The following is a 19,840-nucleotide window of genomic DNA, read 5'->3' as shown; positions in this document are numbered from 1 at the left end:
TATAGGAAAAAAAATCCAAATTTTGTTCCAAGTATTTAAGTCTTAAAGTCTATAAAATAATAAATTACCATGTACATTTGTTAACAAATAATTCTGTAATAAGAGTAACATTATCTATAATGTTGCAGATAATTTAACTTGTGTTTGCTCCCCAGAAACAAAACCTATTCTAAAGGAGCCTTTTAGTTAAAATGGAGAGGAAACAGAGTAGCACTATGTATTAAGATACAATAATGATAATAATGTTAACAGTAGATAACATTTATATTGCAATTTAAGGCTTATAAAGCACTTTACAAATTTTTCTCCTCTAGCTTCACAATAACCTTGAAAAGTTTCATTATTATCCTCATTTTATAGATGAGGGAACTGAGGCAAAAGTTGTCCAGAGCACACAGCAGCTAATGTCTAAGGCAAGATTTAAATTTAACTTTTTCTGACTCCAAGTTCTCTTTGCTATACCACATTGCTGCCATATACATATATGCTCATATGAGGAAATCCAGAATCCAGAGGAGTGAAAGCATGCTGGAAAGCATTGGACAAAATTCAATTGAGAAACAATTTGTCATTAGAATATCCTACAGACCACCTGGCTGACAGGAAGTAGGAAAGGCATGCGGGAAACAGATCATAAATCTGCTGCTGAGAAATACATAGTAATGATAGCAGTCTTTCATTGCTTAAACATTTGATCTCTCTTTGCCAAAAGTATATAATGTTGGTATAATATGCTAATAGTTTCTTAACTCATCTTAATAATTTTCAAAAAGTAGAAGAATCAGCAAATGATTCTATTCTAAATGTGATTCTCACATAAAAGGAGGAACTGGTTGCTGAGGTGCTAAAGATGGGAATCTTAATGGGAAGTGATCATTCCATTTTAGACCTTGTTTTTTTTTTTTTTTGTTTTGTTTTGTTTTTTAATAATATTATCCCTTGTATTCATTTTTTCCAAATTATCCCCCCCTCCCTCTACTCCCTCCCCCCCGATGACAGGCAATCCCATACATTTTACTTGTGTTACAATATAACCTAGATACAATACATGTGTGTAAATTACCATTTTCTTGTTGCACAATAAGCATTAGATTCCGAAGGTACATGTAACCTGGGCAGACAGGTATTAGTGCTAACAATTTACATTCACTTCCCAGTGTTTCTTCTCTGGCTGTAGCTACCTCTGTCCATCATTGATCAACTGGAAGTGAATTGGACCTTGTTTTTTAAAAGGAATAACTCCTCCCCTTTATAGAGCTGGGAGGTTTACAAATGGACATTGAACATGTTTTCAGACTTTTCCTATTAATTATGCTACTTTTTTTCTTTTTCTTTTTTTGACTTTAAAAATACTATTTGTTATATGAGGCATTTCTACAGGAGGGAGAAGTAGACTGAGGAAAACCGGTGACATAGAAAAAGAAAATAATCAATAAACTTTTTCTTAAAAAAAAAATAAAAAATTTACATTGAAAAGTAAGGCATAACATATAACATAGACACTAGATTTAGGAAGCCAACTTTAGAGGATTCAGAGTAAAAAAAAAAAAGTTAGGATTCTTTGAACTAAAAATCTAGAGGGGAAGTTGATTGAGAACAAGTGGGAAGCTCTCAAAGAATGGCATCCTGAAAACACAAAGAAAAACAGTTTTAAGAAGCAGGCTAAGAAAGCACCAAGCTGCCTTTGGGGAGTTCAACTCATTAAGGCCCAGGTGAATTAAATGTCAGATTATTGAAACAACTGGCAGATATAATTGCTAAGCCCATGTCACTGATCTCTGAAAGATCCTGGAGAATGAGAGGAACTGCCAGATTTCAAAAGGGCAAATATCTCAATTGTGTGTTTGTTTGTTTTTTAAAAAGAATTGGCACATTATGAGTTAAAGAATTGTACTTCAATTCCTGCCAAAATTCTCAACCATGTAATTCAAGGTATGATAAATAAACACCGAGAAAAGGAAAGAGTAGATCCAAAGAGCTAAAAGACTTCTATCAGTAACAGGTCATGCCAACTAACTTTGTCCTTTTTTTCTTTCTTTCTTTTTTTTTTTTTTTTGACAGGGTTAATAAAGGTAGTACTGTAGATCTAGTTTACTGAAATCTTCATAAAAGACTTGAGAAAATCTCTCATATCATTCCAGTGGACAAAGTGGGGGATATTACAGTGGGACAATAGTTACATGGATTCAGAACTGGTTGATTAGCTGAATCAACCAGAATGTGTCGACTTCAGAAAAGGTGTCTAGTGGAGAGTTCTAGGAATCTTTGTTTTTAAACACTTTTATTAATTACCTAATAAATGGCTGCAATAGAGTACCAAGTTTGGAATTAGGAAGACTCCTCTTCCCAAGTTCAAGTCTAACCTTGGACACTTACTATGTGATACTGGGCAGTCACTTACCTTGTTGGCCTCCAATTCCTCATCTGTAAAATAATTTAGAGAAGGGAATGGAGAATCACTCCAATAGCTTTGCCAAGAAAATCCCCAAATGAAGTCACAGAGTTGTCCATGACAAAAAAAAAAAAAAAAAAAAAAAAAAAAATGACAACACACATATTCATTACTTGGCTGAGGACTTAAATGCATATTTACCCAACTTTAAGATGCCATAAAACTAACAGGGATAGCTAATCCATTGAATGACAGTGTCACAACAGTCTCAACAATCTCTATTGGCTTATACTTAATTAATTAATTTAAATATTAAATATTTGACATCCCAAGTTTAAAATGGTCAGGCAGGGCTAGATAAGCTTTTTGTGTGTGTGTGTGTGGGGAAATCTAGATATATTAGTGGACTGCAATTTCAATATGAATCAACAATCAGATATAATTCAATAAAATATATATAACAAATATAACAATCAAATATAATATAGCTAATGCTATCTTGGACTTCAATAAGAGTAACACAACAAGGAAAGTATCACCAGGGATACTGGGACTAATTCTTACTAGTTCATAAGAACCAATTGTTCACTCTTCACTGTGACATATTATTTATAAGTGAAAACTACTACAAGTTAGACCTTAATTTGTTTTGTTGATTGTTTAGACTTAAGAAAGTTATGGAGAAAATGTTAATAATACAGATTAAACTTAAAAGTCTTCTGTGAGAATGTGTGGGTGTATGTGTGTGTAGTAGCTCAGTTATTAAATATTTACAACCCCACTACTCTGATAATGTCACTATATATTCACTATATATTACCATCCCTAGAGTACTGTGTTTGGTTAAAAAGTAACATGTTAGGAAGGATTATAATAAAATTGGAGACATGAAGAATCTCAAAGTTAGGCTATATGAGGATTGCTTGAAGAAACTGGGGATATTTATCCTGAAGAAAACAAAATGTAAAGTTGTCTTCAAGTGTTTTAAAAATATATTTATTTAAAACTTAAATGAAAAATAAGAAAAAAGTAAATAGAAAAAAGAAAGAAAAAGAAAAGAACCAAACACAAAACATCATCAGTACCTAGCAGAACATTGGGGAGGACTAAAAATATTTAATAATAAATTGTCATTTCAACAAAGCATACATAATAATAGAAGACATTATATTTATGACTGTCCATCTTTTCTTTGCTTCCTTGTAGGCTTTCTTTTGTTCTCTGCTGGGCACTTTTTACTTTATCTTTTTATCTGCCCTTTCCTTCCCTTCCCACCTCTCCCAAGCAGGCTTCAGTTAAGCATGGGTACATTTATGTATACATACATAAATAAGTGTGCATACATATATATATATATACACACACACACATATACATATACACATGTATATATATTCCCTTACATACATACTCACATGTACAAATACATATATATATACATACATATACATATACACATACATCTAAGATAATATCAATGTGACTGAAATATAATGTAGATCTTTTGATTGAATCTTAAGTTAATTCTAAGATCAATGATTACTATCTCTACTTTTTTTAAAAATGAATTCTACCACCATAATCATTGTTATATTTGTTTTTCTCTCTTATTTCCTCTCTTTGCTAACTCTTCTATTTTACTTCTCTCTGTTAACTTGCTTATCCCCCTAAAATCTTTATAGATTTATAGAATTTCTTTATAGATTTTAAAAATCCTTTATAGAGGCTGCTGTACTCTTCTTGGGGTGTGTGAGTGAGTGTGTGTGTGTGTGTGTGTGTGTGTGTGTGTGTTTTGGTTCCCTCTGTAACTCATTCCCAATGTGAGTGGCTTTTCAGAACTACCAGCTCTCCTTCCCCATCTAATTCCTCTGTGTTAGTTCTTGCTATTGTACCTTATTTGTATAGTATAATTACTATTTTTATCTTTTCCTTGATGATCTTGCTGTTAGTCATATTATATTCAGATCTACCTCAGTCTTTCTTTTGGACTATATAATTACTAAAGTTAATCTTACATATATGGTTTACATTTCCACATATAAAACATATACAATTTGTCTTTACTGAGTTCCTTGAAATTAGTCTTTGATGTTGCCATTTATATGTTAAATTTTTTATTGAGTTCAGGTTTGTTTGAGACAACATCCTAAACATTGAATATTATACTTAAACCTTTTTTGCTGGATATAATATTTTCAGCCACAACAACCCTAATTCTTTTGATTGTTGATAATATGGTATCCCAGGACCTATGGACTTTTATTGTAGCTACTGATAAATCCTGTGCAATTCTTATTGTAGCTCCAGAATATTTGAACTGGGTATTGTTGTTGCTTATAAAATTTTCTCTTTGAACTGAGGATTTTGAAATTTAGCAATGATATTTCTATGTTTTCCTTGTACTATCTCTTTGAGATAGTGATTGGTGGATCTTTTCTTTTTCTTTTCCCTTTTTGTTGTATCACTTCAGAGTTCTTCAGGTTCTTTTTTAGTCATATCTTTCAGATAGTTATATTATTCTTATGTTTACCCTTCTTCATCTGTTCTTCAGATCCAGATTTTTCTTATATTTCACATTCTCTTCTTTTTTTTAATTCTTTATATTTTGTTTTATTATTTTTTGGTCTCTTGTTACTTCACTGGCTTACGCTTGCCCAATCCTAATTTTCAAAGAGTCATTTTCTTCTTTAAGATTCTAGATCTTGGGGCAGTGAGGTGGTATAGTGGATAGAGCACCAGCCCTGAAGTCAGGAGAACGTGAATTCAAATTTGGCCTTAGATACTTAACACTTCCTAGCTGGGCAAGTCACTTAACCCAAAATTCCCTCAGCCAAAAAAAAATAAAAATAAAAAAAAATCTCCTTTTCTAGTTGGTTGACTTTCTTTTCAGAATATTCTTGTTTGTTCTTGGATGGTTCTAATTTATTTATTTTGATTTTGCCTCAATCTCATTTGATTTTTAGAATCTTTTTTGAATTTTTCTATAAATTCCTTCTGGGCAGGTGATTATTTAACATTACTGTTTGGGGTAGAGGAATCTTTTTTTCCTTAATGTCCTCCTCTGAAAATGAACCCCAGTATTCTCTATTTTCATAGTAAGTTTCTGTGATTGGGTTTTTCTTCCTTTAATGCTTTTTTTTTTTTTTTTAAGTGAAAATTTGTTAGTGTAAGCACCTGTAATTCTAGGTTTGAGAGGATGATACTTCTGGCTTCACCTCAGCTTTCCTCTTTGATGGAACCCCAAATCAAAAGTTCCACCCTCCTGCAAATGCCCACAGCCAGCAGTCCCTGCCCCACTGCTTCTGCACTTACCTGGTGTACTGGTTCCTTCTCACCTAGGGCCTTGTCTCAGAAGTACAGGTGGGCCTGGTTCCTTATGATCAGAGGTTCACTCAGTCTTCCCAGATTCATATTCTCCCTACACTTTTTGGGAAGTGAAAATTCCTGTAGTTTTGTTTAAAGCTCACTCTAAATCCATCTAGCCCCAGGACTCTTTACTTACTATTTCCCTAGAGCTAGCCTAGAGGTGTTTACATTTTATACTGGCTAAAATCTCAGTCCTGAGATCTTTATTTGGGACTTCTGTTGTCTGTCCTTGGAAGACTGCTGTTCTGCCCCAAGTCTTACTTATTTTTCACTGCTCTATGTTAGCCCTGAGGCACAATTTTTGTTTGTGGGGGAATCTGGAGAGCATGGAATTTTCTGACATACATCACCATCTTCCCACTCCACTTCAGGAATTTAAGGCAGACCTATCTTGTGGAAGAGTGATTAGCTTTAGGAGCAGTGAGTGAATTTTGCTGAGAGGCATGTTTTATTGACAGTTCCATGACAATTCCATAACAATTAGAGCTATCTAAAAGTTTAATGGGCTGCCTTTTATGGGTTCTCTTTCATTGGAGATCCCCAAAAAAGGAGTGAATGAACCATACTTATTGGGTAAATTGTAAAGAGATTTCTTATTCAGGTATAAATTAATCAGAATCACAGATTCTTTGATGTGAAAGCAACATCAAAGGCCATCTTTTCCAATCCATACCAAATCTCCACCATAACACATCTTTCTAGAAAACTGGGACACTAATACATTGTTGGTAGAGTTGTGAAATGATCCAATCATTCTGGAGAACAATCTGCAACTATGTCCAAAGGGCTATAAAAATTGTGTGTACTAAAATTGTGTGTACTCTTTGATCCATCAGTGCATTACTGAATCTGTATCACAAGGAAATCATAAAGGAGGGAAAGAATTCACATGTGCAAAAATATTTGTAGCCACTCTTTTAGTGTAGCAAAAAATTGCAAAATGAGAAAATAAGTCTATCACTTGGACAATGGCTGAATAAGCTGTGATATATGAAAATAATGGAATACTATTTTATAAAAAATGATGAACGGATTGATTTTAGAAAGGCCTGGAAAGATTTACACGAACTGATGCTGAACAAAACAAGCAGAACTAGGAATACATTGTACACAATAACAACAAGAATGTGCAGTGATCAACTGTGAAAGACTTGGTCCTTCTCAGTGATCCAAAGAAACCCCAATAGACTTTGGACAGAAAATGCCATCTTCGTCCAAAAAAAGAACTATGGAGATTGAATGTAAAATCAACACGTGCTATGTTCACTTTTTTTTTTTTAATTTGTTTTTTCTCTCCCATGGTTTTTCCCTTTTGTTCTGATTTTTCTCTCCCAACATGATTCATAAAGCATTGTATATTAAAATAAATAAACTTAAACTTGGAAAAAAAATTTATTTTTTTTTGATTAAAGTTGCTTATTTTCAATGTTTCAATTTTTTTTCTTTCTTTCCCCCTCCCCTAGACAGCAAGTAATCCAAAATGTTAAACATGTGCAATTCTTATATATATTTCTATAATTATCATGGTGCATGAAAAAAAATCAGGTCAAAAAGAAAAAAAATGAGAAAAAACAAAATGCAAGCAAACAATAATTAAAAAGGTGAAAATACTACATTGTGAGCCATACTCAGTTCCCACAGACCTCACTCTGGGTGCAGATGGCTCTCTTCATCACAAGATGATTGGAACTGGCCTGAATCCCCTTACTGTTGAGCAGAACTATGACCGTCAGAATTGATCATTGTATAATTTTGCTGTTGCTGTGTATAATATTCTCCTGGTTCTACTTCACTAAGCATTTTTTCATGTAAATCTCTCCAGGCCTCTCTGAAGTCATCTTGCTGATCATTTTTTATAGACCAATAATATTCCATAGCATTCATATACCATAACTTATTCACTCATCCTCCAACTGACAAGCATCCACTCAGTTTCCAGTTTCTTGCCACTACAAAAAGGGCTGCTGCAAACATTTTTGCACACATAGGTCCATTTCCCTTGTTTATGATCTCTTTGGGATAGGCCCCGTGGAGACATTACTGAATCAACAGATATGCACAGTTTGATACCCCTTTGGGCATAGTTGGAAAAAAATTTAAAAAAAACAACAAAAAACTAACTACTACAAAAACCCCAAAACACCCTACTATTAGTAATCTTTAGATCTTCTAGAATTTTCCAGGAATCTAAGCAAACTTCACTGGCCTAGAATTTGCAGCTTCCATTATCTTTTTTTGAAAATCAAAATATTTGTTATTCTCTAGTACAAAAGAACTGATGAGGTCAGGATAGCAATTCTTAATTCAAAATAAACATGTGACAAATGCCTAATGGCTATTCTCTTTGGCAAAAGGTAAGATTTATTTAAGGGAAGGAGGCTACTGACAAAATGAAGTGGCAAATATGAAATAGAGTTTGGAGAGCGATAAGGCTACAAAGAAAAGGACTTTGGAAGAATCCATTAAAGAAATATGGCATGAGGCCTGAGTTTGCTATCGATTGGTAGGTTAGATCTATGCAGAATTTTAGCAGACTAACCAGAAATAGCTATGTGAGGAGAAGGACACCATTAGAGGAAGGCACTATGAAGGGAAGGAGAGTAACCTCTTAGTAGGCTTAGTCCTGAAAAGGACTTAGCAAAGATCTTCATCATAACCAGATCTTTTATGGGGGAAACATAGCCTTGGAGTTTCCTAGGTGCAAAGGCTCAAACTGGAGAGGGAGGTCAGAGAGCTAGATGTTAGATGTAATGCACCTGGCAGACCAGGTCCCATGCTAAACAAGATAGTCTGCGAAAGCTAACTTCCTTTCTGAATATAATTATGTTTTATAGTTTACATTATGACTGTCTTAACTTAGAGTAATGAGACAATCTGGGAAAGCTAAGTTCTCATCAAAGGTTGTTGTGACTATCTTTAAAGATGCTAAGTGGATTGGAGACAGGATGTATGAATTAACAATAGACTGACTTCACATAATTCTATATGAACAGGATTTGTGCTTCTTCCTAACAGGGGAATATAGTCATTTTGCATCAGAACCTTTTCCATTCTCCATGGCCTAGCAATCATAGCTGCTAATTCTTTCAGTAAATGAAGAGGTAGTTCATCTGGGCCAAGTGCTTGAATCTATCAAGGACAGCTAAATAATCTTTTACTATCTCATTATCTTACTATCAACCCCCTATTAGCCATTTTGGTTCTGTCCTTTCCAGCCTAAAGGTCATTTTTTTTTTGTCAGATTAAATGGAAGCAAAATTAAAATTAAGCCCTTCTCTCTGCTGTTAATTGTCATCCTGTCCATCCTAAACTGCCCCCCCCTTCCTTCTTTAATTTTCCTCTTTTACTTAATAAAAACTCAATTTTGTCATCCTTAGCTTTCCTTGCAAGGTGTTCATTCTGAGCTTTCTCACTCTGGACACAATTCTTTAACTACCATACCATACTTTTGAATTCATCCTATTAGCTTCCCTCATTTCCATATTCATAAAAACATATTGCATATATTTTTTAAAATTCAAGTTAGTTGGTGAATTCTCTATGCAGTCTTATCAGTCACTTCAGACAACTATTTTTCCTTTTCATCAGTATTGTTTCCCTTTATGTCTTCATAATTTCCTTCTTGAGAATTTCCCTTCCTGCCCTGATTTCCCTTATAGAGTTGTAGTCCATGGTACTCTACTTCTCCTTCCTCTGAATCTTAGAAATTTGCTTTCTCAGAATCTAGGATGTATGTAAGACTGTGGTTATATTTCCTCTCCTTCTATACCACACGCTCTAGGATGGATTTGTCACTTCCTAAACAGACAGTTACTTCCTGTTTGTAAGAGTCATATCCAGAATAAACTTCTTTTTTGGTTTTCAACTTTCAAGGGATATAATTATCAATAGGGTAATCCAAGATATATAATAAGATTCTGAGCTTCTTCTTTCAACCAATAGATGCCTTTCTTGTGGGTTATACTAGCTATATATTTCTTTCAAAGTCCTAGGAACATCTGTGAGGTGGAATAAGGTTCTTTCTAATGCTTTTCATCTCAAGCACCCTTGCTGGGGTGTTAGCCCCACTATCAATCACAAGCAATTATCAGTGCTATTTGTCAATGCTAGTTAATATCTTTTCAATATCATCAACACAAGCAGTTAGCACTTCATTTTGAGCAGCATACCATCAATTAGCTTTTTTGAAGGGAATATTTGCAGAGAAGATATAAGAACAACGGAATATAAACACATCTCCCCAGAGCCAGGATGCATGTTTGCCCTTATAACTCAGCCCATAAAGAGAATAGCCTTAGAGTTAAAAGTGTTAACTCTACCAATTTTACTTCCAAATTCAGCATAACATCTTAGGTCACCAAGTTGATTCACTCCTGGGCTAGGTCAAGGAGGTAACTTCAAGAATATGTTGGTTTACTGAGTTTAGTTGCTTACAGGCTCTGGGATGGACTTCCATTACTAATTCTTTGCCCTTTTGGCCTTTCAAAATCTCACAGACCTTGTACCAAAGGAAAGAATACATTAACAGGAAGGACCCATCTCAACCACTAGAATAAACCTTTTTCTTCACTGAAGTGAAGCTATCACAGTAAACTGTTTTTATTTTAAACTAATGAACCTAGATTCATTTTTTTCTAGGATTAAATGAGACTTTTTTTTGCTGCTGAGATCACTTCAAACTCTAAAATTTTATGATTTTAAAACCATAAATTGCTTTAGAAATGCAATGTGTCATTATTTTTAGAATTGTTAATATTAGCTAATTTCTGAGTGGAAGTAAAATTGATTTCCTTTGCTCCTTCAGATCATGATGCTAATCCAGAAACACCCTGTCCCCATCATTGCTAAAGTGAATGGTTTAGCCACTGCTGCAGGTTGTCAGCTGGTTGCAAGTTGTGACATTGCCCTGGCAAGTGAAAAATCTTGTTTTGCAACTCCTGGTGTGAACATTGGACTCTTCTGCTCTACTCCAGCAGTTGCCCTGGGAAGAGCAGTTCCTAAAAAGGTAAAGCAATCTCCTTGAGTCTTTTCCACCTTTAGTGTCCTTGGTAGATTATTTTAGAATCCACTTAACCATGACCTCGGAAAATTGCTGATATTTGAGTGGTTTTGCCTACAACATGGCAGGACTGGACATTATGTGGAAACATGGCCTTTTTTGGAAAGTTACTAAGAAATAGAGAATGTCCAGCTGCTTCCTCCATGACATCCTCTGGTGCTGCTAAGTAACAGGGTAAATTTGTGAAAAGTCACATGTATTCCAGTGAATTTTTTTTTCCCATTGAAGGGGTGGAGCTTGTATATGAAATAATAGGTTTTACTTTCATAGAACTTAATACCTGCTATCACAGACAGTAGAACCCTTGCTCTTTGTCAGTGTTTGGGGACAGGGCTGGTACTCACATTTGATTAGACTTATTATAGTGTGTAGTTCTATTTCTGGGGACTTGCTTTGACTCATGGGTGAGGCAACTCTATGCAATAAGAAGCCATGCTATAAAAGCATTCTATCATATCAGGAATGATGACAAACTTCATCTTCAATTGCCTTTCTCCCTCAATCTTGATAAGAGATAGGCTCTCCCATTTCCTCTATTAAACTCTGTAGTTTTACTATCATATTTATTGAGCATTCTTTAGTTACGTGGTACTCTACCAAGACATATCACCACATAAAGAGTTCCTTTACTCTTCACTCTGTACTAGAAACCTATAAACTTCAGAATTTGCTAACCCAGGTTCCATGAATTGTTTGGGAGGAGGGGAATTATGAAGAGGAAAGAGGTATAGGTGTGGGTGTATAAATAGACAGATAGAAGCTAGATAAACAGATGGACAGCATTTCAGAACAGATAAACAATATTTCAGTATAATTAGTTTCCTTTGCGATCCCATTTATTTTATGCATCTAAAAATACTGCTTTGAGAAGGGGTCCACAGGCTCCATCAGATTGACCACACCACCAAAAAAAGGCTAAGAAACCCTGTTGTTAAGTTAGAGAAATGTCATATACAATAACTTTGAGGGAAAATCAACTATCTAGAATATATTAAAAACTTGCACATGTGCCTGGGGCACAGAAAAAATGAGACCCAAGGGAAATCAAGCCAGTCAGACTGAGTAATTTTGTAAGGCCTGCCTCTCTTTTACATTGTTTTACTAGGCTTCATTAGGAATATAAGTTTGTGGGAGAACCTAGATGGAAAGCACACATATTTGCGGAGAAATAATTGCAAGTGGACAATGACAATGTGGCTATTGTGCCAGAAATTATGACATAATGGTGATCCATTATAAAGATTCATAGAATTTGAGAGTTAGAATGAATAAAGCCAGTAAGAATTCAGCAGCTTGATAAAAACAGATTTAAACTTTTTTTAATCTTTAAAATGGAAATTCCTTGAGATCAGGGATGATTTTAATTTTGCCTCAATATTTCTATTGGCCTTTATATTAATTGATGCTTAACAAATGTATACTGAATGAATTCTATTTGCAAGAATAAATTAGATATTCTATACTCTGTAAATTTAGTTTACTATGAAGTATATATTAAAATGCATCAAAAGTTGAGTATAAAATATTATTTATTCTTATTTAGGCTGAGGATCAAATCATGACACCTACGTGCAATAAAAGACATATATAATACAATCCATTTAGGAATTGGGTTATTAGTCCCATAGTCTTTGTCCCTGAAAGTAGTATCAAGATCATTCACTTTAAATCCTTAATAAAACACCTCCCACAATTTTTATTTTTTGTTCCATTCTTTTTCTGTGCTAAAATTTGAAATCAAAACTTCTTTTACTGAAATATCTGTCAGACACTTGAGAACTGCTTTACTTTTGTTAAATAAATTGTTTCTTAAAAGGAAAAGAAAACAGAAATGAGAAAAAAAAAGTAACAAACTTCAATATGAAAAAATAAAATAGGCTTCTCATTCCAAAGAAGCCAGCAGACCTGAAGCTTTAAACAACAAACCCACCCACATTCGCTCTACATTATTGTGCAGTGAGACCATAAGATAAAAGGGATATAACAGGAGCCTTCATTGTATTCACTTTGTCCAGTTGTTTCTTAAAATGGAATTTAGGACAAGGGTAATAATTATATCGCCTTTCTCAAAATTCTACATGTATCAATAATGATCTGACTCCTTCTAGGCCCTTGTGCTATTTAGGGTAACTACAATATTTCATATATATATATGTATATACATATGTATTTTTTTTTTAAATTTAGGGAACCAGTCTTTTCTAATCAATGATCCAGACCTATGAGATCAAACTCTTGGGCTTCATATTGACTTAAAAAAATCACAAATTAGCATCATCTATGTTTTATTGTATTTCTTATTGTTTTTAAATATTTCCCAATTACTTTTTTTTTGTTTGTTTGTTTCAGCTGAGGCAATTGGGGTTAAGTGACTTGCCCCATCACACAGCTAGGAAATATTAAGTTTCTGAGGCCAAATTTGAACTCAAGTCCTCCTGACTTCAGGGCTGGGTGCTCTATCCACCTAGCTGCCCCTCCCAATGACATTTTGATCTGATTCAGGCTGCACTCAGAAGTGTTGTGGGGTCATATCTAGCCTAAGCTGTGAGACACCTCTGATCTAAACAGTATTTTAAAGTGAAAGTATAGTGATTTCATTGAGCATTTAATTTTGCATTGCTTTCTTCTCTACCAGGAATAGAAAGCTTAACTCACAATAATAGGTCAATATAAAAGAGCCAAAATAAAGATACTGATTAAAGGAAATAGAATAAAAGCCTTTCTCAGTGACCCTCTTAATTGTGGTGTCTTCCCTGTTATTTCCTATTTATCCCGGATATAGCTTGCTTCATATATATTTGTTTACATGTTGCCTCTTCCATTAGACGTGAGTTCTTTGAAGGAAGAAAGATCTTGTGGCTCTTTTAGTATCCCATAGTTTAGCATGGTGCCGATCACATAGTGGGTACTTAATAGTGAATGTTTATTGATTAATTGCTTGAAACATAAAGAATATTAGAATATAAAGTCTCTTTCCCCTTTTTCTGAATCATCTGTCTGTCTATCTGTCTGTCAACTGGATTCATTTTCCCACAATCCACTTTTTCAAACAAAAGGATCTACAAAAAAATAAAAACCAATCAGAAAACATCTCTTCAGTGGAACACACACCCAGCATTCATCAGTACCTAGCGCTGGAAGCTTGCTTTCTCCTTCATTGTGTTCAGTACAATATAAGCAAGTCACCAGTGCCCTCTGCTGCCCAGAAAGGCAAACCCACTCAGCAATACAGGGATGCAGTTTAAATGCCAGAAGCTTAGACAGCTGGCATTCAAGTTCAAGTTCAGACTGACCCTTCTTGGTGATATTAAGCATTTACAAAGTGTTTCTTTTATTTTTTATTTTGTCAGTAATTCATTTTTATAGCCTTTCAGAGAACGTGACTGTGGCTGGCTTCAACTATAACCCACACAAAAATAGGGGTGAGTCATTAGCAGTTAAAAAGGGCTTTGTTCAAGGAATGAGAGAAAGCCCTTTGGATCTCCACTTCAGACCCGATCCCTGCTTGGGCCTAAACTGGCAGCAGAAAAAACCCAATAAGAATACTGCAGAATCTCCTTTTTCAAACCATTCATTGAACAGGGACAAAAGCTGTTTTCTTCCATTTTTCTAAACTTTTTATCTGTAAGGCCTGTTTCTCTAAAGTTATATAGTATTTAAACAACATAATATTCTCACTCTTTCTGATGCTGTTCCCTTGCATTTTGTTTTTTTTTACTCATTTTCTTTCCTTTTTGGTCTGATCTTTCTTGTGCAACAAGAGAATTGTACAAATATGTTTTCACATATTTTTATATATATATATATATATATATATATATATATATATATTTTAACATGTATAACATATATTGGATTGCTTGCCATCTAGGGGGGAAGGAGGGGAAAATCTGAAACATAAGGCTATGCAAGAGTCAATGTTGAAAAATTATCCATGCATATGTTTTGAAAATAAAAAGCTTTAAAATAAGTAAATAAATATTCAAAAATAATAAAAATAATAACTAATATCTATAGAGTACTTTAAGGTTTACAACTGTTCTCTATAGCACAATTTCTATCCCCTCTATAAGCACATCTGGGACTATGATGTTAGGGTCCTAGGGTGGTTGTTTCTCTGTTCTTGATAGAGACAAGTCTGTTATAATGAGTTTTATAAAAGATTTTCCATTTTTCTTCTGTTGTCTTCCTGCCATTTTCATCCTTAAATGCCCTTGGGATGACTTTGCTTACTTAGATCTGCTTGCCAAGCTTTCTTTAAACTTATTTTATTGTCCACTGTTTCTCTCAGCTTTGGGAGACAATGCTGCTCATAATCATCCATCATTCTTCACAAGATTTTACAAACAAGTTTATATTCTAACCCAGTGTTGCCTTTGGCAGCCATCCCTCTCTGTTTGGCAAGTAAATCAAACATTTTATTGACTAAGGCACTTTCTGGGAAGAAAGTATCCTTGTTTGTGGTAATTAATTTACATTGATTAAACTTTTGGATAAAATTATCATAATCAGTATCAGGATCATTTCTATTGTCCATTTCCCATTTTTGATTGTCTTGTTTAAATGGGGGATGTGAACTTGTGGGTTAAACAGAAGCCTCACACTTTTTTCTATGGTGAAGACTTTATTTAATAAAAGAATTGGGAGGCACTAGACATGACAAGAACCAAATAACAGTCTGAAAAATGAGTTCATTTTTCCTGACTCCACTAGCTTTGTACAGTCATCCCGTGGACTTATTAGAGTTAATACAAGAGTTAGCAAAAGAAAAAAAAAAAAAAAAAAGCAAGAATAATGAGGGGGGAAAATATAGCCAATATCATAAGAGAAGGAACTTATACCTCCTACCTAGATCCCAAGCCTCTAAACTATAACTGTCTTACTCATAGGTTCCATCAAAACTGGTATTAGCTAGTTTTCTCATTGATGTGGGCACTCCATATGTCAAAAAACACAAAACAATAAAGAGTCCCCTAGGCATAACAGCACACAGACCTGGCCTTACAATATAGTCTATTTGATTTTTTTATATATTTTTAAAATTCTGAACTTTAACAAACACAAACACAATAAATCCTTATAGTGGCCATATTCCAAAATGCATTTATTTCTATACCTCAATTCCATCAACTCTTTGTCAGATTGTAGATAATATGTTTCCTTTTGAGACATGATTGGTCATTACATGATCAGTTCTTGAATCTTTCAAAGTTGTGTTTCTTTACAATGTTGTCCTTGTTTTAAGTGATCTCCTGTTTCTACTCACTTCACTCTGTCTCATTTTATATTATCCAGGGTTCTCTAAAATAGTTTGTTGTTGTTGTTATTTCTCATGGTACAATAATATTATATATATAATATTATAACATCTAATAAATCCAATCTAATCTAACAAACATTTACTAAACATCTACAGTATGACAAGAACTGGGGTAAGCACTGGGAATACAATTAATAAAAAGGATAGTTTCTACCTTCAAGAAGTTTGCAACCTAATCAATGATGGACAGAAACAACTACACCCAGAGAAAGAACGCTGGGAAGTGAATGTAAATTGTTAGCACTACTGTCTATCTACCAGGTTACTTATACCTTCGGAATCCAATTCTTAACATGCAACAAGAAAATGGTATTTACACAGATATATTGTATCTAGGTTATATTATAACATATGTAAAATATATGGGATTGCCTGTCATCGGGGGGAGGGAGTGGAGGGAGAGGGGAATAATTTGGAAAAATGAATACAAGGGATAATGTTATATAAAAAAAAAATTACTCGTGCATATATATTGTCAAAAAAAATTATTAAAAAAAAAAAAAGTTTGCAACCTGATGGGAGAGAAGATAATACAAAAGGAGACCAAAAAGGGGCAGGGGAGTAAAAAAACAGACTATCTTGTTCTGTAGAGTTGAAACCTAAAAGAAGAGCAAATTCAGAGTAAAGTGAACTGCCCTCTAGAAAGGAAGACATTTAAAGGAGTTTTCCCTCCAATCTGAGGGGGGGAAGAGGCTGAAGGAGGTGATGTCTGTCAAGGCTTGAGTAAGCAGCATGCTGATGAGATTAGAAATGATAAGCTTAGCCTGGGTGAGGTACTTTGTTCTAAGGAATAGATGCCAGGCAGAACAGCAGTTATAAAGTGAAGGTTATATTCATATACCAAAATTTGTTTTGATTATTCCATAATTGATAGATTCAAATTCCAACACTTTGGTTTTGTTTTTTTTCCCCTTCCTTTTTAATCCTCTCTCTAGGATCAGAAATTTTTTGTTTGTTTGCAAAACAAAAATTTTCCCTTCTGGGTATTTTCCTATAGTTGCTTATTTTCATATTGAGTTTAATATATTTTTATATTAAACTCTGTGTGTGTGTGTGTGTGTGTGTGTTTATTCAATTCTCTGTACAGTAAGGTTCTTCCACTCCTTCCCTCATAATTATATATTCCTTCTAACATATCCTAGTAATAAAAATAGCAAGTTCCACTCCCTTTCACTTCCTTTTTGTATTATTATATCATTTTTGCTCTCCTTTCTCTTTTCCTTCTTAAAACTAACAGAACAGAACTCATCTACTCTCTAGGTCTTTATTTTTCTGATTTAAATTCCTCGATACCTTTTGAAGACATTATGGTTCTGGGGCATAAAATGATATAGGAATAAAGTACCCATCCTGGAATCAGGAAGACTCATTTTCTTGAGTTCAACGCTGGCCTCAGACATTTATTATCTGTGTGATCCTGGGCAAGTCACTTTAACTCTAAGTTTCCTCATTTGTAAAATGAGCTAGAGAAGGAAATTACAAACCCTTTCCAGAATCTTTGCCAAGAAAACCTTAAAAGGGGTCCTCAAGAGTCAGATACAACCAAACAAGAAGAATCTGAAGGAACATTTGATTCTTCTCTCCCTATTAGAATATTAGCCCTAACTCATCATGCAGCTACTTTCAATTGCTCAAATTCCTATTCATCTCTGAGATTTTCATGAAAAAAACTTGATAGGCCTCTATTCCATTGAAAATTCTTTTTTTTCTATGTAAAATTATAGTTAGCTTTCCTGAATAAATTATTCAGATTGTAAACCTTTATATTTTGCCTTTTGGAATACTGTATCCCAAGAGGAGTTCTTGATTATAATAGAAGCTGTCAGGATTTAGGTAATTCTGACTATGGTTCCTTGATACTTGAATAACTCCTTTCTGAATGCTTTTGGTATTTTTTTTTTTCTTTGAAAGAGAAGCTCTGGGTTTTGACTATGCTATTTCTAGGACTTTCCCTATTTGAGTTTCATTTTAGTGGTTATCGGAACATACTATCAAAACCCACTCCTGCTGCTCCTGCCTAACTGGTCCCTGATGTTACAAACCTCTCCTAAGTTGTTTCAGGGTGGACAAATGTCTCACTCTGATCTTTTCTTGGCTCTGCCACTCTAAAATTTGATTTGAGGCATTTTTAAAAAGTTGTTTGGAGGGGAACATTAAGAGAGAGTTTAGCTGTACTCAAGCCATCTTGGCTCCACCCATAATTTTCACTAGTCTATTCATTCTTCAATATTGATACTACTTGTGATTGATGAGTCAATGGTCATACTATTGAATTTCATAGTAGTGCCTTTAATGGAGGAAGAGGAAACAAAAGAAAGTATATCAAGAATAGACAAGTCAAGGTCAATTGAGCTTCAGGTGAGTTTGAACAGAATGAAGTGGATCTCTCCCTTTTTTTTCTTAAATTCTGATTTTTTAAGGTGATAAGCAACTGACAACTTAAACTGTGGTTAAGGACAGCCTTGATTATCAGTAATATTGCCTCTAGGTATTTATGGGTTCTAGTGTTCTGGGGTGGACTGCCATTCTCTACTTTATCTATTTAGATGATGAATGAATGAAGCATTTTTAAAACTTACTAAATGCAAAGTGAATAGCATAGGTATTACCTTCCATTCCTTATTCTCTCTCTCACCCTCCATATCTAATTGTTTTTGCCAACATCTGTCAATTTTGCCTTGGTCGCATCTCTTAAGTGGGTAGCTGGGTGGTGAAGTGGATAGAGTACCATACATGGAATTAGGAAGATTCATCTTTCTGAGTTCAAATCTGGCCTTTGACACTTACTAGCTGTATAATACTGAACAAGTTCTTTTATCTTGTTTGCCTAATTTTCTTATTTGTAAGATGAGCTTAAGAAGAAAGTAGCAAACCGTTCTAGTATCTTTGACAAGAAAACTCCAAATGGGGGCACAAAGAGTCTGACATGACTGAAAAGGCTAAACAACAAATAACATATGCAAAGTATTTTGCTAATTAGATGTGATGCTAGATGAGGAAAGGAAGATCTAGAGATTTAGAGACAGAAATACTGAAAGGTGGAGGCAGCCTTCGGAACTGAGTCCAGGCTTAGTCAATGCTACTTCTCAGCCTCAGATTAAAAACTGTTAATCCCATTAGAGAACTTTTCTTAGTCTTCCAGCCTGAAGGGGAGATGGAGATGTGCCAGGATAGAAGGAATTGCATGCAGCTCAGCTCTCTCCGGTCTGTCCATTTTTATTTTCCAATTTGGCAGAGAAGGCTCATATATAAACTGACTTTCTAACTTGGGGATATGGCCACAATTCCCCCGACAAACCTATTCTGGGCCTGCTATTGATTAAAATGTGCTCATTAGTTGCTAATAAGGAAACCATTCAACCAGCTTTTTCCTGTCTTAACTTCTCCCTTACTTTTCCATCCCTAACTAGCTCCTGTTTAAAAAAAAAAAAAAAAAAAAAATTGGTGCTCCTTTCAATATGTTGATTTTTTAAATACCCAAGGGTACATACAGACAGATTACAAAAAAGGGAGCCAATAAAATCTGGTAGCTAAACATAAATCAATCAATGACTCAACAAGCATTTAATAAGCAATTACTACGTACAAGGCACTGGCTAAGTATGAATGAAAATGGGGCAAAAACTGCCTCTGTCCTTAAGAAACCTGCTTGGCAATGGAGGAGACATAGCATATAAGGGCAGTGATGGCTAAGGAAGGAAGA

At 34.5% G+C, this 19,840-nt stretch overlaps 1 protein-coding gene across 2 annotated transcripts in view; it reads left to right on the top strand.

Annotated features, from left to right (window-relative positions):
- Nucleotides 1-19,840, top strand: part of ECHDC3 (enoyl-CoA hydratase domain containing 3) — a 52,506-nt gene that overhangs the window by 12,241 nt on the left and 20,425 nt on the right. For both annotated transcript variants that reach the window (XM_074268662.1, XM_074268661.1), the window contains exon 4: nucleotides 10,563-10,763. In XM_074268662.1, the coding sequence (XP_074124763.1) occupies nucleotides 10,563-10,763 (201 nt within the window). The remainder of the gene's footprint in view (nucleotides 1-10,562; nucleotides 10,764-19,840) is intronic.

The sequence above is a fragment of the Sminthopsis crassicaudata genome, chromosome 5, assembly GCF_048593235.1.
Source record: "Sminthopsis crassicaudata isolate SCR6 chromosome 5, ASM4859323v1, whole genome shotgun sequence".
Lineage (NCBI taxonomy): Eukaryota > Metazoa > Chordata > Mammalia > Dasyuromorphia > Dasyuridae > Sminthopsis > Sminthopsis crassicaudata.
The sequence above is the reverse complement of the archived record's forward strand: the minus strand, read 5'-3'. Positions and strand labels throughout refer to the sequence as shown.